General features: G+C 39.5%; 1 protein-coding gene and 1 long non-coding RNA gene across 5 annotated transcripts in view; one reads left to right on the top strand and one right to left on the bottom strand.

Annotated features, from left to right (window-relative positions):
• Nucleotides 1-19,788, top strand: part of MFSD4B (major facilitator superfamily domain containing 4B) — an 80,883-nt gene that overhangs the window by 4,861 nt on the left and 56,234 nt on the right. Inside the window, exon 4 of one of the 4 annotated variants that reach the window (XM_082475348.1) lies at nucleotides 6-3,092. The exons of the other annotated variants lie outside the window; for them this stretch is intronic. Coding sequence (XP_082331474.1) covers nucleotides 6-964 — 959 coding nt within the window. The 3' untranslated portion in view covers nucleotides 965-3,092. Of the gene's footprint in view, nucleotides 1-5; nucleotides 3,093-19,788 lie in introns of those variants that run through there. 4 annotated transcript variants of the gene reach the window in all.
• Nucleotides 1-19,788, bottom strand: part of LOC309667195 — a 190,334-nt gene that overhangs the window by 157,100 nt on the left and 13,446 nt on the right. The gene's annotated exons all lie outside the window — the stretch shown is intronic.

Here is a 19,788-nt window from a genome sequence, read left to right as displayed (position 1 = left end):
GGTAGGTGGTAACGTCCTAATCTTGGCTATTTGGGGGGACAGAGGAGCCCCCCATATGCAGGCCTTACACTTCAGTTTTGCCTTGGGTGCCTTTTTGGCTCCCCTGCTGGCTAAATTGGCATTGGGCAGGATGGTGTCTGCTGAAAACCACACAGAGGCTGACTTTAACCATTCTGCCTTCAACCAGTCATCTGAAGCTGTCTCAGAATCTCTACTTGGAATACCTGACGATATGAATTTACTGTGGGCTTATGCTGTTATCGGTGCTTATATTTTTGTAGTTTCTCTCTTTTTTTTCGCTCTGTTTGTAAAGAAAAGCTCAAGGCAGGAAAAAGCAAAAGCATCTGCTCAGAGGTTTCGAAGAGCTAAATATCACAATGCCCTTCTTTGTCTCCTTTTTCTGTTCTTCTTTTTTTATGTTGGAGCCGAGGTAACATATGGCTCTTACGTTTTCTCCTTTGCAACCAGCCATGCTGGCATGAAAGAAAGTGAAGCGGCTGGGTTGAACTCCATCTTCTGGGGGACCTTTGCAGCCTGCAGGGGTATGGCAATCTTTTTTGCTACATGTTTACAACCTGGAACCATGATTGTGTTGAGCAACATTGGCAGCCTGGCTTCATCTTTATTTCTGGTGCTTTTCGACAAGAGCCGAGTTTGTCTCTGGATAGCAACTTCAGTGTATGGCACCTCAATGGCAACCACATTTCCCAGTGGTGTGTCTTGGATTGAGCAGTACACGACCATCCATGGGAAAGCTGCAGCATTTTTTGTAGTCGGTGCTGCCCTGGGAGAAATGGCTATTCCTGCATTAATTGGAATTCTTCAAGGAAAATACCCTGATTTGCCTGTAGTTTTGTACACCTGTTTGGGGTCATCAGTAGCCACTGCTGTTTTATTTCCTGTGCTGTATAAATTAGCCACCTTGCCTATCAGTCGTCAGCAAAAAGAACACAGTAAAAGCTAGGACCAGAAAGCTTTGCTCTCTAGCTCTGGGCTAAATGACTATGAGGAAGAGAATGAAGAAGAAGATGCAGAAAAATGGAATGAAATGGACTTTGAAGTGATCGAAATGAATGATACGATGAGGAATTCTGTAATAGAGACATCTAGATATATTTTGATGGAGCCCACAGCCGACGTCTCCCACCAATCCCACTCAAGTGCGTTAATGTGTGAGTCCTCTCCAGTTAATACGGGCCAGTCCCCTGTGAGTCACCTTGCAAGAAACCAGGACAAAAGGGACTAAGGCCTAGAGAAGAGGGATTATGTACTGACGTCCCTGAATAATCACCAGTTCTAAAGAGGCCAGTCAGAGCAAAGCATAACAGATTTCAACAAGCTTTGGGGGTCAAAATTTCTAGGTCTGAGTATAGCAAATGCTAAAAGGTTTTGAAATGTTTTGTCATTCCCAGAGCCTTTCATAAAGACCCAGTGATCTCATACAGCTGGATCCTGTTGTGAGGCTCGCGTTTGGTGGCATGTGGCTGATTAGGCACTATTTTATGGCCTCAGAGTGTGCAGAGAAGGCATTTGTTTTTGAGAAGTTGGGTACCATTCAGATAGAATGAAACTGTTTAGTAGTTGAATTGGTTAGCTGAACAAGTTATCCGTCGTCAGTATTCTGCCAGGGAAGTTGAGGAGAATCATTTCATAAAAGAGCATCTTTGAAAATGGACAGAGATTTTTATTAATTGTTTCACTCTGTCTGTAGTGTTGGACCAGAAAATGCTAATTACTCATATGATTTCTGATTTCTATGAAGAGAACACAGAACAGGCACAGACCTGGCTTCAGGCCTCCACTGCTGCTTACTAGTCTTCTGGCCCTGTACTCAGTCATTTAACTTATGTAGGTCTCATTTATCTCATCTCCGATCTGTGATTCTCTAATGAAAATGCGATGACTTTCAAACTGGGAATCCATAATTTTTAAAGTTTGTGCAAGATAGCTGCTAGAAATGAATATAAGTGCCACCCCATTCTTCATTTCAAATGAGAAGTGAAAAAAATTGATAGCTTTAAGAATGTGCTACTGACTATGAATAGTGTCAATTTAAGACTCAGTGTTTAATACTTCACTTGAATAATTGTCTGAAGAATACATTTTTAGTACCGTATTTCATCGATTCTGAGATGCACCTTTTTCACATTTTTAACATCTCTGAAATCAGAATATGTGTTGAAATCAATGATCATTTAACATTGTGGCAAAACTTAATTGACAGTTTTTTCCCATATACTTCTATAAAGTAGTGTTGCATTTTACAGTCAGTGTCTTAGTTTCAGTGACTATAGTAATTCATTCAATTATGGAGATTATACTATTTTTACAGACATTTTAAAAAGAGAAGTTATTTTTATATGCTTATTTTCTCTAATTATGTTCAAACAGGATTTGGAGATGCCTTGTTCCAATTTTTAAAGCTGTTTCAGGGTTACTATGTTAGTAGTAGGGCTGTGGACAGGGTCTCTTGAGGTCCTTTGCCTAGCTCAGTGACACAGTCTGGGAATGAGCCTTGCTGTTCCAGGAATTGCCCCTCATTGAGTCTGGTTGGTAATCATGTTGTACTGTGCTGTAAATTAGGTTGCTAGTTTAATTTACAATGAGACACAGTCTTTTCCAATGATTGGAATGCTTGTATTCCCCTCCACTTGTATCCTCTGGATACAAGTGGATACAATACTCTGGATACAATACTTGAAGCCGTCTGGGCTTCCTCTTTGCTGAGTTTGAAATACCTGGGAAACCAAAGTAATGATTAGAAAGTGGCTTGGGAGCCTGAGAGTCAGGGATCATGAGTATGGCAAATGGGCTATCCTTTGATAAATGACTGGCATTGATGACAGATTTTATTCACTTCTTTTTAGCACATTTTATGCTGAATAATACCTAATTTCTACTTGGTTGCAGTATGTCTACTTTTTATCTAATTTCTATAAATTTGCCTTTGTTTTTTCTTAAGTGGAAAACTACCTTTCTTGGCCACTGTCCATTATTGGTTCATATTAACAATCTGACAGTTTTGGAGAGGGCTGGTGAAGAAATTAACAGTGAAAAGCCTATTCTTCTTGCTCTTTTTATATTGTATTTTTCTCTTAGCTAGAACTTGGAGATTATCTCTGCTCCATTTACTGCTTTTTCTCAGGTTGTTGGAATTTAGGCAGTAGCAACTATTCGGCATCTGCACAGCTTGCTAGAATAGGGATTCTACCTGCAGCATCTACATTTAAAGGGTAAAAAGGCAACTCAGGGGAAGAAGGTAATAAGAACATGGCAGAAAATTTGGAAATCCATGAAAAATGCATTAGAATTCCACAAACCAAAATGTGAATGGCCAGATGAGATTATAGGCATTGTTAAAGTTTGATAATGTATTTCCATATTGGAAGGATAAGAGTACAATTCAGGAATTAGCATTCATCCTAATAATCAGTTCTTAGTTAAGTAAGTGTCTGCTGATACACAGGTAACCAATACCGAAATTTTCTATTGCTGAGTAACAAATTACCACAAATTTAACAGCTTAAAACAGCAGAGTTTGTTTCTTTAACCTTATAGTTTCCTTGAGTCAGGAGTTTGGGCATGGTGTCACTGGGTTCTCTGCTCACGGTTTCACAGGGCTGCAGTCAGGCTGTTGGAAGAGTTGTGCTTCTTTGTGGAGCTTGGGCTTCCCTTCCAGGGCCGTGTGGTTTTTGACAGTATTCAGTTCCTTGCTGTGGTGGACTGAGGTCTCCGTTTTTTGCTGGCTGTCAGCAGGCACCATTCTCGATTGTTAGAACCTCCCACAGATCCTTGCTGTGTGGCCCTCTGTTAGATCCTCTCAGAAGTATGGCAGCTTGTTTCTTCAAAGCCAGTGGGAGAATCTCTTACCAGAGCCGGCTAAGCTGGTGTCTTTTATAATATAGTGTAATCACAGGAGTGACATCCTGTCACCTTTGCCACATTCTGTTGGCTAGAAGGAAGTCGCAGATCTGCCCAAACTCAAGGGGAGAAGCTAGTATAGAGATGTATCTGATTATTGGGGGTCACCCTGGAGTGTGTCTGCTATACTCAGGTACCTGCAAAACTCAAGAGAGCTAGAAAGTTTGAGCTGGGGGGAAGAAAGACCTTCAGCAGTCATTGAAAGTGATTATAGACGCAGCCCACTGAACGTACTAGTGAGGGGATGGAAAGTGCCCCATAGACCAGGCCAATAAACCTAACTCGGAGTTAGGCTTTTTTTTCTTGAGATTTTATTTTGTGTCCTTTCCACTGTGCTTTTTAAAACCCGTTCAAATGTAGCATAATAGGAGGGAAATAGGTAAGTTTCAGTTTAGTTGTATTTTCATAGTAAAGTCCAAGAACACTTTGAGAGCATTTTTCAATTACTATTATTTTTTAAAGAAAAATCTTTTTAAAATTTATTTATTTATTTATTTTTGACTGTGTTGGGTCTTCGTTTTCCATGCGAGAGCTTCCTCTAGTTGCGGCAAGTGGGGGCTACTCCTCATCGCGGTGCGTGGGCCTCTCACTGCTGCGGCCTCTCCTGTGGCGGAGCACAAGCTCCAGACGTGCAGGTTCAGTAGTTGTGGCTCACGGGCCCAGTTGCTCCGCGGCATGTGGGATCCTCCCAGACCAGGGCTCGAACTCGTGTCCCCTGCATTGGCAGGCAGACTCTCAACCACTGCGCCACCAGGGAAGCCCGAAAAATCTTTTTTAAAAATCAGTTTTTATTATACAAGTAATGAAGGTATAAAGAAAGGTCATGATAGAAGATTAGGGAAGTACCTAAAAATATAAGGGACAAATATAAGTAATCATAATCCTAAACACCTAGAAAGTTCTTACATTTCTAATCAACTTAATTTCCTAAGTCAAGGGTAAAGGGGTAAAAAAAAAAGTTTCCTTCTACCAGATAAGGTATCAGAAACAACTTGAATTTTGTGTCCAGATTATACTGATACTACATTTGGTGGACTGGTTTTTAGTTTGAAGAATTGTAGTTTATTAAAAACAAAAACAGTGTAGCAACACATTCCTGAAAAATGTGTGAGACCCTGATTACATGTAAAATGATTTTGTTTCAGGTAGATTTACTGAATCGTCAGGATAGCTTTCCCATAACCAGAACTTTTGTTTTATCATAGCAATGTACCATTTTCAATCCTGCCGCTTAAAAAGTTATTACTAAAATAGAGCTTAAAATTCTTAGTGGAAGTAGATATATTCTTCTGGGATGCCCTGTATTTGTGTTTGTTAAGTGCCCTTGTTTTGTTCATAGTGTTGTAAATGTTTGTGTGTGTTTGTATATGTGAACCCACAGATATTGATGTTTTCTTATACTATGGGGATGCTGGGGAGGTAGAGGTGATAGGGAAGGGATAAAGAAAAGCTTCCTGTATGATTCAAAGTTTGTTAGAAATGTTCTTTTTTTAAAAAAAATTTTATTTATTTATTTTGGCTGCGCCGGCTCTTAGTTGTGGCACGTGGAACCTTTGTTGCAGCGTGCAGGATCTTTAGTTGCGACATGCATGTGGGATCTAGTTCCCTGACTAGGGATTGAACCTGGCTGCCTTCATTGGGAGCGCAGAGTCTTTCCCATTGGACCACCAGGGAAGTCCCAGAAATGTTTTTTTTTTAATTGAAATTTTTATGAAGATTACTGTAGATTTACATGCAGTTGTATGTAGTGTTTTTTTCAAATTTGCTGAGAGAGGGTTACTTGCTCAATGTGGAAGGGTAGAGAACTAGACTAGTGCTTCTCATACTTTAATGTGCATTAGAATTGCTTGTTAAAATACAGATTCTAATTCAGTTGGACTGGGGTAGGACTGAGATTCTACATTTCTAACAAGCTCCTAGGTGCTCTTGGCCCTTGGATTGACCACACTTTGGGTAGCAAGGTCCACTTTTTGGGAATGTCAAGTTCTTTGCTACTTTTGGGAATTTCATTTGTTTTGTTTTAGCTTTTCTTTTCTTTTCTTTTTTTTTAAATGGATGACCACAGCAAAAGCAACAATGACTGCAATTGCCAAACACGAAACACTCATACTATGTCATAATATTGACATTCAGTCCAGTAATCCTCTACTGTAACAGCTCCTTTACTTGGCATTGAAAATTGATTTGTATATTTTTTGCCTCTGAGTCCTTGTGGGATTTTTTTTTTTTATTCAAACAAAGTCACAAAAATTATAATCATCCTCATCAGTTCACTCAGTCCCATGTAATCAATTTTTTTTTATATTGATCTTTTGTTAGCACTTTTATGAATTCATCAGTTTTCCATTAGAATTCTGAAAATGCTTAATTCATTCAGTTCAGCAGTATAGTCAGTTACCAGAAACCTGTACTTGTCAGAGTCTTTTCCATGAATTCCTTGAAGATGAAACCCTTTTATAGGAACATTTTTGCAAAAGCATCAGAGTACACCTAGAACTCTCTGTAAATGACAAAAGACTTAAAAATGACCATGGTTAAAGATTTGATGAAAGTTCATAATAATGCAATTGACAAGGAAATTTAGTTATTTCTGAGATATACATTTTAAAGTAATAACAAGAATTATGACTTATAACATTATACCAGAACATGTAAGATTTTTAGAAATTTCGTGTGATGTCTGAAACATTTATATTAACATATTTCCATAAAAATAACCCAAAGAAGGTTTAGTATTAGTTGTTTTTTTTGTTTGTTTGTTTTATACTGCAGGTTCTTATTAGTCATCAATTTTATACACATCACTCTATACATGTCAATCCCAATCGCCCAATTCAGCACACCACCATCCCCACCCCACCGTGGTTTTCCCTCCTTGGTGTCCGTACGTTTGTTCTCTACATCTGTGTCTCAACTTCTGCCCTGCAAACCGGTTCATCTGTACCATTTTTCTAGGTTCCACATACATGCGTTAATATGCGATATTTGTTTTTCTCTTCCTGACTTAATTCACTCTGTATGACAGTCTCTAGATCCATCCACGTCTCAACAAATGACTCAATTTCGTTCCTTTTTATGGCTGAGTAATGTTCCATTGTATATATGTACCACAACTTCTTTATCCATTTGTCTGTCGATGGGCATTTAGGTTGCTTCCATGACCTGGCCGTTGTAAATAGTGCTGCAGTGAACATTGGGGTGCATGTGTCTTTTTGAATTATGGTTTTCTCTGGGTATATGCCCAGTAGTGGGATTGCTGGATCATATGATAATTCTATTTTTAGCTTTTTAAGGAACCTCCATAATGTTCTCCATAGTGGCTGTGTCAATTTACATTCCCACCAACAGTGCACGAGGGTTCCCTTTTCTCCACACCCTCTCCAGCATTTGTTGTTTGTAGATTTTCTGATGACGCCCATTCTAACTGGTGTGAGGTGATACCTCATTGTAGTTTTGATTTGCATTTCTCTAATAATTAGTGATGTTGAGCAGCTTTTCACGTGCTTCTTGGCCGTCTGTATGTCTTCTTTAGAGAAATGTCTATTTAGGTCTTCTGCCCATTTTTGGATTGGGTTGTTTGTTTCTTTAATGTTGAGCTGCATGAGCTGTTTATATATTCTGGAGATTAATCCTTTGTCCGTTGATTCGTTTGCAAATATTTTCTCCCATTCTGAGGGTTGTCTTTTCGTCTTGTTTATGGTTTCCTTTGCTGTGCAAAAGCTTTGAAGTTTCATTAGGTCCCATTTGTTTATTTTTGTTTTTATTTCCATTAATCTAGGAGGTGGATCAAAAAAGATCTTGCTGTGATTTATGTCAAAGAGTGTTCTTCCTGTGTTTTCCTCCAAGAGTTTTATAGTGTCCCGTCTTACATTTAGGTCTCGAATCCATTTTGAGTTTATTTTTGTGTACGGTGTTAGGGAGTGTTCTAATTTCATTCTTTTACATGTAGCTGTCCAGTTTTCCCAGCACCACTTATTGAAGAGACTGTCTTTTTTCCATTGTATATCCTTGCCTCCTTTACCATAGATTAGTTGACTATAGGTGTGTGGGTTTATCTCTGGGTTTTCTATCTCGTTCCATTGATCTGTGTTTCTGTTTTTGTGCCAGTACCATATTGTCTTGATTACTGTAGCTTTGTAGTATAGTCTGAAGTCAGGGAGTCTGATTCCTCCAGCTCTGTTTTTTTCCCTCAAGACTGCTTTGGGTATTCGGGGTCTTTTGTGTCTCCATACAAATTTTAAGATGATTTGTTCTAGTTCTGTAAAAAATGCCATTGGTAATTTGATAGGGACTGCATTGAATTTGTAGATTGCTTTGGGTAGTATAGTCATTTTCACAATATTGATTCTTCCAATCCAGGAGCATGGTATGTCTCTCCATCTGTTGGTATCATCTTTAATTTCTTTCATCATTGTCTTATAGTTTTCTGCATACAGGTCTTTTGTCTCCCTAGGTAGGTTTATTCCTAGGTATTTTATTCTTTTTGTTGCAATGGTAAATGGGAGTGTTTCCATAATTTCGTTTTCAGATTTTTCATTAGTGTATAGGAATGCAAGAGATTTCTGTGCATTAATTTTGTATCCTGCAACTTTACCAAATTCATTGATTAGCTCTAGTAGTTTTCTGGTGGCATCTTTAGGATTCTCTATGTATAGTATCATGTTATCTGCAAACAGTGACTGTTTTACTTCTTCTTTTCCAATTTGTATTCCTTTTATTTCTTTTTCTTCTCTGATTGCCATGGCTAGGACTTCCAAAACTGTGTTGAATAATAGTGGTGAGAGTGGACATTCTTGTCTTGTTCCTGATCTTAGAGAAAATGCTTTCAGTTTTTCACCATTGAGAATGATGTTTGCTGTGGGTTTGTCGTATATGGCCTTTATTATTTTGAGGTAGGTTCCCTCTGTGCCCACTTTCTGGAGAGTTTTTATCGTAAATGGGTGTTGAATTTTGTCAAAAGCTTTTTCTGCATCTATTGAGATGATCATATGGTTTTTCTTCTTCAGTTTGTTAATATGGTGTATCACATTGATTGATTTGCGTATATTGAAGAATCCTTGCATCCCTGGGATAAATCCCACTTGATTGTGGTGTATGATCCTTTTAATGTGTTGTTGGATTCTGTTTGCTAGTTTTTTGTTGAGAATTTTTGCATCTATATTCATCAGTGACATTGGTCTGTAATTTTCTTTTTTTGTAGTATCTTTGTCTGGTTTTGGTATCAGGGTGCTGGTGGCCTCATAGAATGAGTTTGGGAGTGTTCCTTCCTCCACAATTTTTTGGAAGAGTTTGAGAAGGATGGGTGTTAGCTCTTCTCTAAATGTTTGATAGAATTCACCTGTGAAGCCATCTGGTCCTGGACTTTTGTTTTTTGGAAGATTTTTAATCACAGTTTCAATTTCATTACTTGTGATTGGTCTGTTCATATTTTCTGTTTCTTCCTGGTTCAGTCTTGGAAGGTTATACCTTTCTAAGAATTTGTCCCTTTCTTCCCGGTTGTCCATTTTATTGGCATAGAGTTGCTTGTAGTAGTCTCTTAGGATGCTTTGTATTTCTGCCATGTCTGTTGTAACTTCTCCTTTTTCATTTCTAATTTTATTGATTTGAGTCCTCTCCCTCTTTTTCTTGATGAGTCTGGCTAATGGTTTATCAATTTTGTTTATCTTCTCAAAGAACCAGCTTTTAGTTTTATTGATCTTGGCTATTGTTTTCTTTGTTTCTATTTCATTTATTTCTGCTCTGATCTTTATGATTTCTTTCCTTCTGCTAACTTTGGGATTTGTTTGTTCTTCTTTCTCTAGTTCCTTTAGGTGTAAGGTTAGATTGTTTACAGTAGAGATGTTTCATGTTTCTTGACGGAGACTTGTATAGCTATAAGCTTCCCTCTTAGAACTGCTTTTGCTGCATCTCATAGGTTTTGGATTGTAGTGTTTTCATTGTCATTTGTCTCTAGGTATTTTTTGATTTCTTCTTTGATTTCTTTAGTGATCTCTTTGTTATTTAGTAACGTATTGTTTAGCCTCCATGTGTTTGTGTTTTTTACATTTTTTTCCCTTTAATGCATTTCTAATCTCATAGTGTTGTGGTCAGAAAAGATGCTTGATATGATTTCAATTTTCTTAAATTTACTGAGGCTTGATTTGTGACCCAAGATGTGATCAATCCTGGAGAATGTTCCGTGTGCACTTGAAAAGAAAGTGTAATCTGCTGTTTTTGGATGGAATGTCCTATAAATATCAATTAAACCTATCTGGTCTATTGTGTCATTTAAAGCTTGTGTTTCCTTATTTATTTTCATTTTGGATGATCTGTCCATTGGTGTAAGTGAGGTGTAAAAGTCCCCCACTATTATTGTGTTACTGTCGATTTCCTCTTTTATAGCTGTTAGCAGTTGCCTTATGTGTTGAGGTGCTCTTATATTGGGTGCATATATACTTATAATTGTATATCTTCTTCTTGGATTGATCCCTTGATCATTATGTAGTGTCCTTCCTTGTCTCTTGTAATATTCTTTATTTTAAAGTCGATTTTATCTGATATGAGTATTGCTACTCCAGCTTTCTTTTAATTTCCATTTGCATGGAATATCTTTTTCCATCCCCTCACTTTCAGTCTGTATGTGTCCCTAGGTGTGAAGTGGGTCCCTTGTAGACAGCATATATATGGGTCTTGTTTTTGTGTCCATTCAGCAAGCTTGTGTCTTTTGGTTGGAGCATTTAATCCATTCACGTTTAAGGTAATTATCGATATGTATGTTCCTATTACCATTTTCTTAATTGTTTTGGGTTTGTTTTTGTAGGTCCTTTTCTTCTCTTGTGTTTCCCACTTAGAGAAGTTCCTTTAGCATTTGTTGTAGAGCTGGTTTGGTGGTGCTGAATTCTCTTAGCTTTTGCTTGTCTGTAAAGCTTTTGATTTCTCCATCGAATCTGAATGAGATCCTTGCCGGGTAGAGTAATCTTGGTTGTCGGTTCTTCCCTTTCATCACTTTAAGTATATCATGCCACTCCCTTCTGGCTTGTAGAGTTTCTGCTGAGAAATCAGCTGTTAACCTTCTGGGAGTTCCCTTGTATGTTATTTGTTGTTTTTCCTTTGTTGCTTTCAATAATTTTTCTTTGTCTTTAATTTTTGCCAATTTGATTACTATGTGTCTCGGCATGTTTCTCCTTGGGTTTATCCTGTATGGGACTCGCTGCGCTTCCTGGACTTGGGTGGCTGTTTCCTTTCCCATGTGAGGGAAGTTTTCGACTGTAATCTCTTCAGATATTTTCTCTGGTTCCTTCTCTCTCTCTTCTCCTTCTGGGACCCCTATAATGCGAATGTTGTTGCATTTAATGTTGTTCCATAGGTCTTAGGCTGTCTTCATTTCTTTTCATTCTTTTTTCTTTAGTCTGTTCCACAGCAGTGAATTGCACCATTCTGTCTTCCAGGTCACTTATCCGTTCTTCTGCCTCAGTTATTCTGCTATTGATTCCTTCTAGTGTAGTTTTCATTTCAGTTATTGTATTGTTCATCTCTGTTTGTTTGTTCTTTAATTCTTCTAGGTCTTTGTTAAACATCTCTTGCATCTTCTTGATCTTTGCCTCCATTCTTTTTCCGAGATCCTGGATCATCTTCAGTATTATTATTCTGAATTCTTTTTCTGGAAGGTTGCCTATCTCCATTTCATTTAGTTGTTTTTCTGGGGTTTTATCTTGTTCCTTCATCTGGTATATAGCCCTCTGCCTTTTCATCTTGTCTGTCTTTCTGTGAATGTGGTTTTTGTTCCACAGGCTGCAGGATTGTAGTTCTTCTTGCTTCTGGTCTCTGCCCTCTGGTGGATGAGGCTATCTAAGAGGCTTGATGGGAGGGACTGGTGGTGGGTAGAGCTGACTTTTGCTCTGGTGGGCAGAGCTCAGTAAAACTTTAATCCACTTGACTGTTGATGGGTGTTCCCTCCCTGTTGGTTGTTTGGCCTGAGGCAACCCAACACTGGAGACTACCTGGGCTCTTTGGTGGGGCTAATGATAGACTCTGGGAGGGCTCATGCCAAGGAGTACTTCCCAGAACTTCTGCTGCCAGTCTCCTTGTCCCCACGGTGAAACAGAGCCACCCCCTGCCTCTGCAGGAGACCCTCCAACACTAGCAGGTAGGTTTGGTTCAGCCTCCCCTGGGTCACTGCTCCTTCCCCTGGGTCCCAATGTGCACACTACTTTGTGTGTGCCCTCCAAGTGTGGAGTCTCTGTTTCCCCTAGTCCTGTCGAAGTCCTGCAATCAAATCCCACTAGGCTTCAAAGTCTGATTCTCTAGGAATTCCTCCTCCCGTTGCCAGACCCCCAGGTTGGGAAGCCTGACGTGGGGCTCAGAACCTTCACTCCAGTGGGTGGACGTCTGTGGTATAAGTGTTCTCCAGTCTGTGAGTCACCCACCCAGCAGTTATGGGATTTGATTTTACTGTGACTGCGCCTCTCCTACCGTCTCATTGTGGCTTCTCCTTTGTCTTTGGATGTGGGGTATCTTTTTCGGTGAGTTCCAGTGTCTTCCTGTCGATGATTGTCCTGCAGCTAGTTGTGGTTCTGGTGTTCTCACAAGAGGAAGTGAGAGCACGTCCTTCTTCTCCGCCATCTTGGTTCCTCCTCCTGTTTTAGCTGTTCTAAATCTGACCCTAAATCTCTGGGAGTCTGCAGTCCCCATGAATCCCCTCCTCTTACACACACTATTCTGAGTTCTCTTCAGTCCTCTCCATTTAGCACATTAGCTGTTGAATGTTTACTTCACATGTTTATTGAATGCCTCCTATTTGGCATTTTCTGTGGGAGGTGCTAAGTGTGCACTGGTGAAAAGGTCAGAAGTTTCCTGCTTTCAGGGAACTTACCTCTAATGCAGTACTGTCCAGTATCTACTTGGGTTGGTGGCTGCCATATTGGATAGCACAAGTCCAGTTGGAGAAGCAAGGTATCAAACAAGTAATCACACAGATATTTCCAGGAAGTCTTTATTTCCTGTTGTACTAGAGATTAATTAACTACTATCTGGGGTCACAAAGTTTGTGATAGATACCTTGTCAAATGGCATAGTATAAATTGTGGCATTTAAGAAAGACCTGGTGATCTAAAAGAGAAGGTTTTGGTTTTCCTTGTGTATAAAAGAAGCAAACCAAGGCTGGTGACCTTGGTTGTCAGAGGAGTATTTAAGCTCTTTCCTTTAATGCACTTTGGCCAGTTGGTATTTGAGCTAGGTTGAACCTGAGTTGGATTTTTATTTAGGTTTAAATAGTTTCATATTTAATGATTTAAAATTGTATAGCACTGAATTTTTACAGTCAAAGAGAATTATTTTCCAACATTTTTCTGTGGTTATCGTAATTATGTCTTTTCTTGTCCTCTATTTCTGCCCTATTTATTTCTTTTAATTCTTTTAGAGAGGATCCCATAGGTTCTTGCCCTGTCGCTATTAATTCTTGCATATTGTTTCATGTCTTCCTTTTGACTTATGTATATATACATTTTAATTTATCTATTTTTGGCTTCGTTGGGTCTTCGTTGCTGCGCGCGGGCTTTCTCTGTTGCAGTGAGTGGGGGCCACTCTTTGTTGCAGTGTGTGGGCTTCTCATTGCGGTGGCTTCTCTTGTTGCAGAGCATGGGCTGTAGGCATGTGAGCTTCAGTAATTGTGGCTCACGGGCTCAGTAGTTGTGGCTCGCAGGCTCTAAAGCACAGGCTCAGTAGTTGTGATGCACGGGCTTAGCTGCTCCGTGGCATTTGGGATCTTCCCGGACCAGGGATCGAACCCGTGTCCCCTGCATTGGCAGGCGGATTCTTAACCCCTGCGCCACCAGGGAATTCCCTTGACTTATATTTTTAATTGCAGAATGCCTTAGTTTCTGGCCTCTAAATTATTGCAGCTCACCTTTGATGCATTTGTTTATGTTAGTTAATGGATGGCCTGGAGAAATGTTTTGAAGTTGTAAGATGACATGAATAGCTTAAGAGGTTGGGTTTTCTAGCTTCTGAACAATTTGTTGAGATTAATAAGGTCCTTTCTTTTATTTTAGTTTATTTTTATTTTTTAAAATTTATTTATTTATTTATTTATGTTTGGCTGTGTTGGGTCTTCGTTTCTGTGTGAGGTCTTTCTCCAGTTGCGGCGAGCGGGGGCCACTCTTCATCGCGGTGTGTGGGCCTCTCACTGTCGCGGCCTCTCTTGTTGTGGAGCACAGGCTCCAGACGCGCAGGCTCAGTAGTTGTGGCTTACGGGCTTAGTTGCTCCGCGGCATGTGGGATCTTCCCAGACCAGGGCTTGAACCTGTGTCCCCTGCATTGGCAGGCAGATTCTCAACCACTGCGCCACCAGGGAAGCCTGGTCCTTTCTTTTTTTAAAAAAAAAAATTCTTTTTAGTTGTGATAAAATATACGTAACATAAAGTTTATCATTTTAACCATTTGTAAGTTCAGTGGCATTAAGTACGTTCTCATTATTGTGCTACAATCACTGCCATCATCTGCAGAACATTTGTCGTCTTGCAAAACTGAAACTCTCAATCCATTGAACAATAACTCCCCATTCCACCCTCCTTTCAGCCCCTGACAACCATCATTCTATTTTCGGTCTCTGTAAATTTGACTGCTCTTAAGTACCTCATATAAGTGGATTCAAACAGTATTTGTCCTTTCATGACCAGCTTATTTTACTTAGCATAACGTCTTCAGGGTTCATTTGTGTGGTAGCATGTGTCAGAATTTCTTTTGTAAGAATAAATAATATTCCATTGTATGCATATATTGTTTATCCATTTATCTGTTGATGGATACTTGCTTTGCTTCCATCTTTTGGCAGTTGTGATTAATGCTGCTATGAACGTTGATGTACAAATATCTTTTCGAGTGTCTACTTTTCTAAGAAGTTTTTTTAAATTGAAGTATAGTTGATTTAAAGTGCTGTGTTTCAGGTGCACAGCACAGTTATTCATATATGTGTGTGTGTGTGTGTGTGTGTGTATATATATATATATATATATATATATATATATATATATATATATGTTCTTTTTTAGATTCTTTTTCCTTATAGGTTATTACAAAATTTTGAGTACTGTTCCCTGTGCTATGCAGTAGGTCCTCGAGTCTCTGCTTTTAATTCTTTTAGGTATATCCCCACAAGTGAAATTGTTGAATCGTATGATGATTCTATTTTTAATTTGGGGAGGTGCTTTATTTTTATTATTCTGCTTAGATATTATCCTAATGCACTTCTTCCAGAAGAGACCAGTTATAGGAAGAGGAGAAACACTTTCATTAGTATTGCTTCAAACTTTAGGCAGACTTTTGGCCCATTATAATCAGCTTAGTATCACCCACATACTGAATAAATGAACTCATATGTCAGGTATCTACCTCAAAGTTTTGTTATCTCTGCTTCCAATCTTTGTTCAGTCACTGAGCAAATGATTGAGAGCTTACTTTATGCTAGGCACTGTAGACTAAGTATTAATGACCTTCCTCTCCTGTCCTTGGAGTACCAAGTATCATTATCATGTGTTTTGGAGTTTTGATCCCAGTTTTCTCCTAAATGGCTGGTCTTGTGTCATGTTCTCCTTTGTTTATAAACACAGAGACCCCTCTGGCCACCTTGGAACCAGATGGTGGTGTGGTCAGGGAACCATGGGCTGGGGTGGGTCCAGGGCTGCGGCCAGGCTGCTTGCTCTCTGCTTGTTTCTCAAAGCAGCTCTGCCTCTCTGTGGAACTTCTCCCTGTTCCTCCTTCCTTTGGCCCATCCTCTGTATATCTCTAGTCCAAATTCTAGAAGGAACCTGTCTGAATGACTTGAGTAGCTGCCATTGCCCTTACTGGGCAGAGCCTGGCCTCAGGAGTTGCTGATCAGCCTGTTAATGGGCCCCCCTTGGATCAGTGCCTGTTGCCCCCATCCAGAGAGTGGCCATCTCGACATTCCTCCCCCAGCTGCTCTGAGTCAGGAGCTGTGACAACCAAAAAGGAAGTTCCCCTGTCTGCTCTGTACCTGGGGTAGTGCTGGGCTTAATGGATATTTGCTAGCAGATGCTCGAATGGAATTCAAATTGTTAGGCCCTGGGTATGATGGTCTTGTTCATGTTTTGAATCAAAAATTGGAAAAACAAAGTCACACCGAATGGCAGATATTTTTTGAAGAGCTTATTAGGCAAGGTTAGTAGTGAACTGTTTGATTTCAATCAAGGAAAAAAGCTCTCTCTTAATGAGGTAGCATTTGTACTTGAGTGAGATACAAGAGGATTTCCAGTTGTCAAGAGGTATTATTAAAGCTCTAATCTCTGTGAACCAGAAAGATTTCCAAGTCTAAACATTTCAGTCATTTAACAGATAATCTACTGAGCATTTACTATGCTCAGTAATCAGCCCCGGGAATATAGCAGAGGACAAGCCAGATGAGAGTCTTGCCTTCATCAAACTTATACTTACTATTTCAACTAAGATATGCTATGACAGTCTTTCTGTTAGCTGAAGAGTCAGTAAAGCCTATTGTAATAGGTTTTACCCAGTTCCAGAAAAGTCAGTAAAGTAACCAAGCTCTTGTTTCCTTGGTGCATGTTTGTGTCTGTTCATTTCCAGTATTTTTACATGTAATCTTTGGAGTGATTCTTGATTTAGAGTTTTATAAAAATTCTTTAGCACAGTGCAGTTGAGGTTAAATATAGTGAAAACCTGCTGAAGAAGGCTGCAGCAGAGGAGTCTGACACCAGCCCCGGCATTTGTTCAGAGCAGCCAAAGGAGGCATTTATGGTTGAATTGGATCTTGGGTCACACCTCTGAACACCTGTGGGTTAACTGAGCAGGTTCTCATTCCTCAGCTCTTCCACTTAATCACTTGCAGAGAACTTTTTGCCCTTAGGAGGAGATACCCAGTTCTGGGTCCACATACTCTTTGGGCCTTTACCCTTGTTGAATAAACTCAGAGACGGAAGCGTTTAGGAAAGGAAAAGTTTACCTGCAAGAGAGCAAGAGAAGGACTGGCTTGCTAAACAGAAACACAAGTATTTAAAGGAAAAAAGCAATACCTATCAAGGTTTCCAAGTTTGCATTAGTCTGTTCATAATGGAAAAGCAGTAACTCTCCCACATGATTATCTTATTCACAAAGGTCACTACAAGTCTTCAGATATCAGCGCAGCAAAAACCAGGGATAGAATTGCTTTGTTAGGGAGTCAGGCTTACAGGAGATGTTCGTGGCTTTATTGTTTTTGAGATCAGAACCAGTTAGATGACCCTGTTACCTTGGGTTTATCTCAGCGGCCCGGAGGCGGGGATTGGGGGGGGTGGTCCCTGACTGTGATATGAGAAGAGCTTAGTCATAGAGAAGCAGGGCAAAGTGACATTTTGCTGCTACACCCTCCAGAACCCATAAGCTCTAGGAGGAAAAACGGCCTGAGGGGAAAAACGTGATTGCGGCATGTATTCTTGTCCCCTGGTCTAGTGATGAGTCTTTGCTCCAGTGGTTTTTAAACGTAACTGCTGTTAGAATCACCTAGGAGTGTTCAAAAACTACTGATGCCAGCATTTTCACTTAAATAAGAATTTAATTGCTCTGAAGTGGAGCCTGAGTGTTGACGTTTTTGAAGGTACCCCCGGTAATGTAATGTGCAGTAGAGATTGAGAACCACTGCTTTTATCAGTGCAAAGAACTGGAACTTCTGCTAGTTACAATGGTTTTTAAAGGCTCACTTACAGCTTGGTTACGTCATGCTTCTTTTATGGATGCTTGAAATTCTGTGTGCTTTCTCTGAAGGAAAAATGGAGAAGAAGAACTCTCCTATTTCCTGTTACCGCCTCTGCTGCTTGGTCAGTTAAAGGGAGTAACCAATATTGTTTGAAATTCTGCCCAAAACAAAACCGAACCCAGACCTTTTGGAGGTTGCCCTTCTAGACAGGTTTTTGCTAGTCAGTTTTGATTTGGGGGGCTTAATGGAGTAAGGGTGGTGATCTTGTAGATTTACTACATCCAGATTTAAGCCTGCTCACTGTTTACGTGGCTTTGTACAATGTAAAAGCTTGTTTGAGTAAAATATTGATATAAGTAAATACTAACACTGTTTTAAGGTAAGATTTGTGTCTCATTTCATTTCATGGATGTTTAAAAGTGAGTTTGGCATCTCTCCAGAAATTAGTCAAGAATATTTCTAGATTTTGGCTTGTGAGTGCTCCAAAATGTATGTGATAGTGTATTGGTCCCTAAAATGTGAATAGTATTTTATTTTCACTTCACATGGATATTTTAGAAATGATGTCTAATATCTTTGATGACATCTAGCACTTTTGGTCCTTCAGTTCCTCTTAAGAAGTTTATGACCTAATTGTTAAACTTAAAGGTCCACCAAAGAAGCTATTACTAGCTGCATATTTTAGTTAATATTTTACTTGAATGATACTTCCCTGATTAAGAGGATTACAGATATGTCTGTGTTACAGAATGGAAAGGAGATTTTTAAAATTGCACATCAGGCAGAAACTGGTATGCCTCTCCTTGCTTCCCTTCTGTACAGCACCCAGCAGCTGAAAAACTGCCTATTTTTTAACTTGTTTAAAACAACTATGGTGATAATTTGGTTAAATACTTCTAACTTGGATCATGATTCAGGTATACAGCAACTTCCCCACCCACTTCATACTTTACTGGAGTCTTGGGAAAGGATATTTTTTAAAGTGGTATGTTTAAGCTGAGAGAAACTAAATGATCACATTCTCCCTTGTCTTATGGGAGCAGTTATAAGTGACATTCCGGTGTCCTTATTTGGCTATTACGATCTCTGCTTTCAGTGACCTAGTGTACAGCTATGCACTTCACTCTGTGCAGGGATCCTCTTGTACCTTTGCCTCATGCCAGGGACTGTGGGCAAAGCTTGGCCTTTTCTGGCTCCTCATAAATAAAAACCTCTAGAAGCCTTGGCATTGGGCCAGATATGATAGGATTTCAAGCATAACTGACTGCAATGTCCAAGGGTCCCCAACGCTTTCCATGAAGAAGCAGGGGCTTGGTTTATTGTTACATGCCCATTTCATCTTCCATGAACTTGATAAGGCCTGAGAGTGGCATTATTTCATTCTTTTTTATGGCTGAGCAATAGTCCATTGTATATAAGTACCACATCTTCTGCATCCATTCCTCTGTTGATGGACATTTAGGTTGCTTCCATGACCTGGCTATTGTAAATAGTGCTGCTATGAACATTGGAGTGCTTTTATCTTTTCGGATTAGAATTTCCTCTGGATATATGCCCAGGAGTGGGATTGCTCAGTCATATGGTAGTTCTGTTTTTAGTTTTTAAGGAATGTCCATACCGTTCTTCATAGTGGTTTTACCAATTTACATTCCCACCAGCAGTATAGGAGGGTTCCCTTTTCTCCACACCCTCTCCAGCATTTATTGTTTGTAGGTTTTTGATGATGGCCGTCCTGACTGGTGTGAGGTGATACCTCAATGTAGTTTTAATTTTCATTTCTCTGGTAACTGGTGATATTGAGCATCTTTTCATGTGCTTTTTGGCCATCTGTATGTTGTCTTTGGAGAAATGTCTGTTTAGATCTTCTGCCCATTTTTTGATTGGGTTGTTTTCTTTTGACGTAGAGCTGCATTGTATATTTTGGAGATTAATCCTTTGTTGGTCCCTTTGTTTGCAAATATTTTCTCCCATTCAGTGAGTTGTCTTTTCATTTTGTTTATGGTTTCCTTTGTTGTGCTCAGTACACTACTGTTAACTACAGTCACCATGCTGTCTTTTATATCACCAGGACTTATTTATTTTATAACTGGAAGTTTTTACCTTTTGACCCCCTTCTCCCATTTTGCCTACTCCTCATCCCCCACCTCTGGCAATCACCAATCTGTTCTATGTATCTATGAGCTCAG

Source organism: Balaenoptera physalus (genome assembly GCF_965194825.1).
Source record: "Balaenoptera physalus genome assembly, chromosome: 9".
Classification (NCBI taxonomy): domain Eukaryota; kingdom Metazoa; phylum Chordata; class Mammalia; order Artiodactyla; family Balaenopteridae; genus Balaenoptera; species Balaenoptera physalus.
The sequence above is the reverse complement of the archived record's forward strand: the minus strand, read 5'-3'. Positions and strand labels throughout refer to the sequence as shown.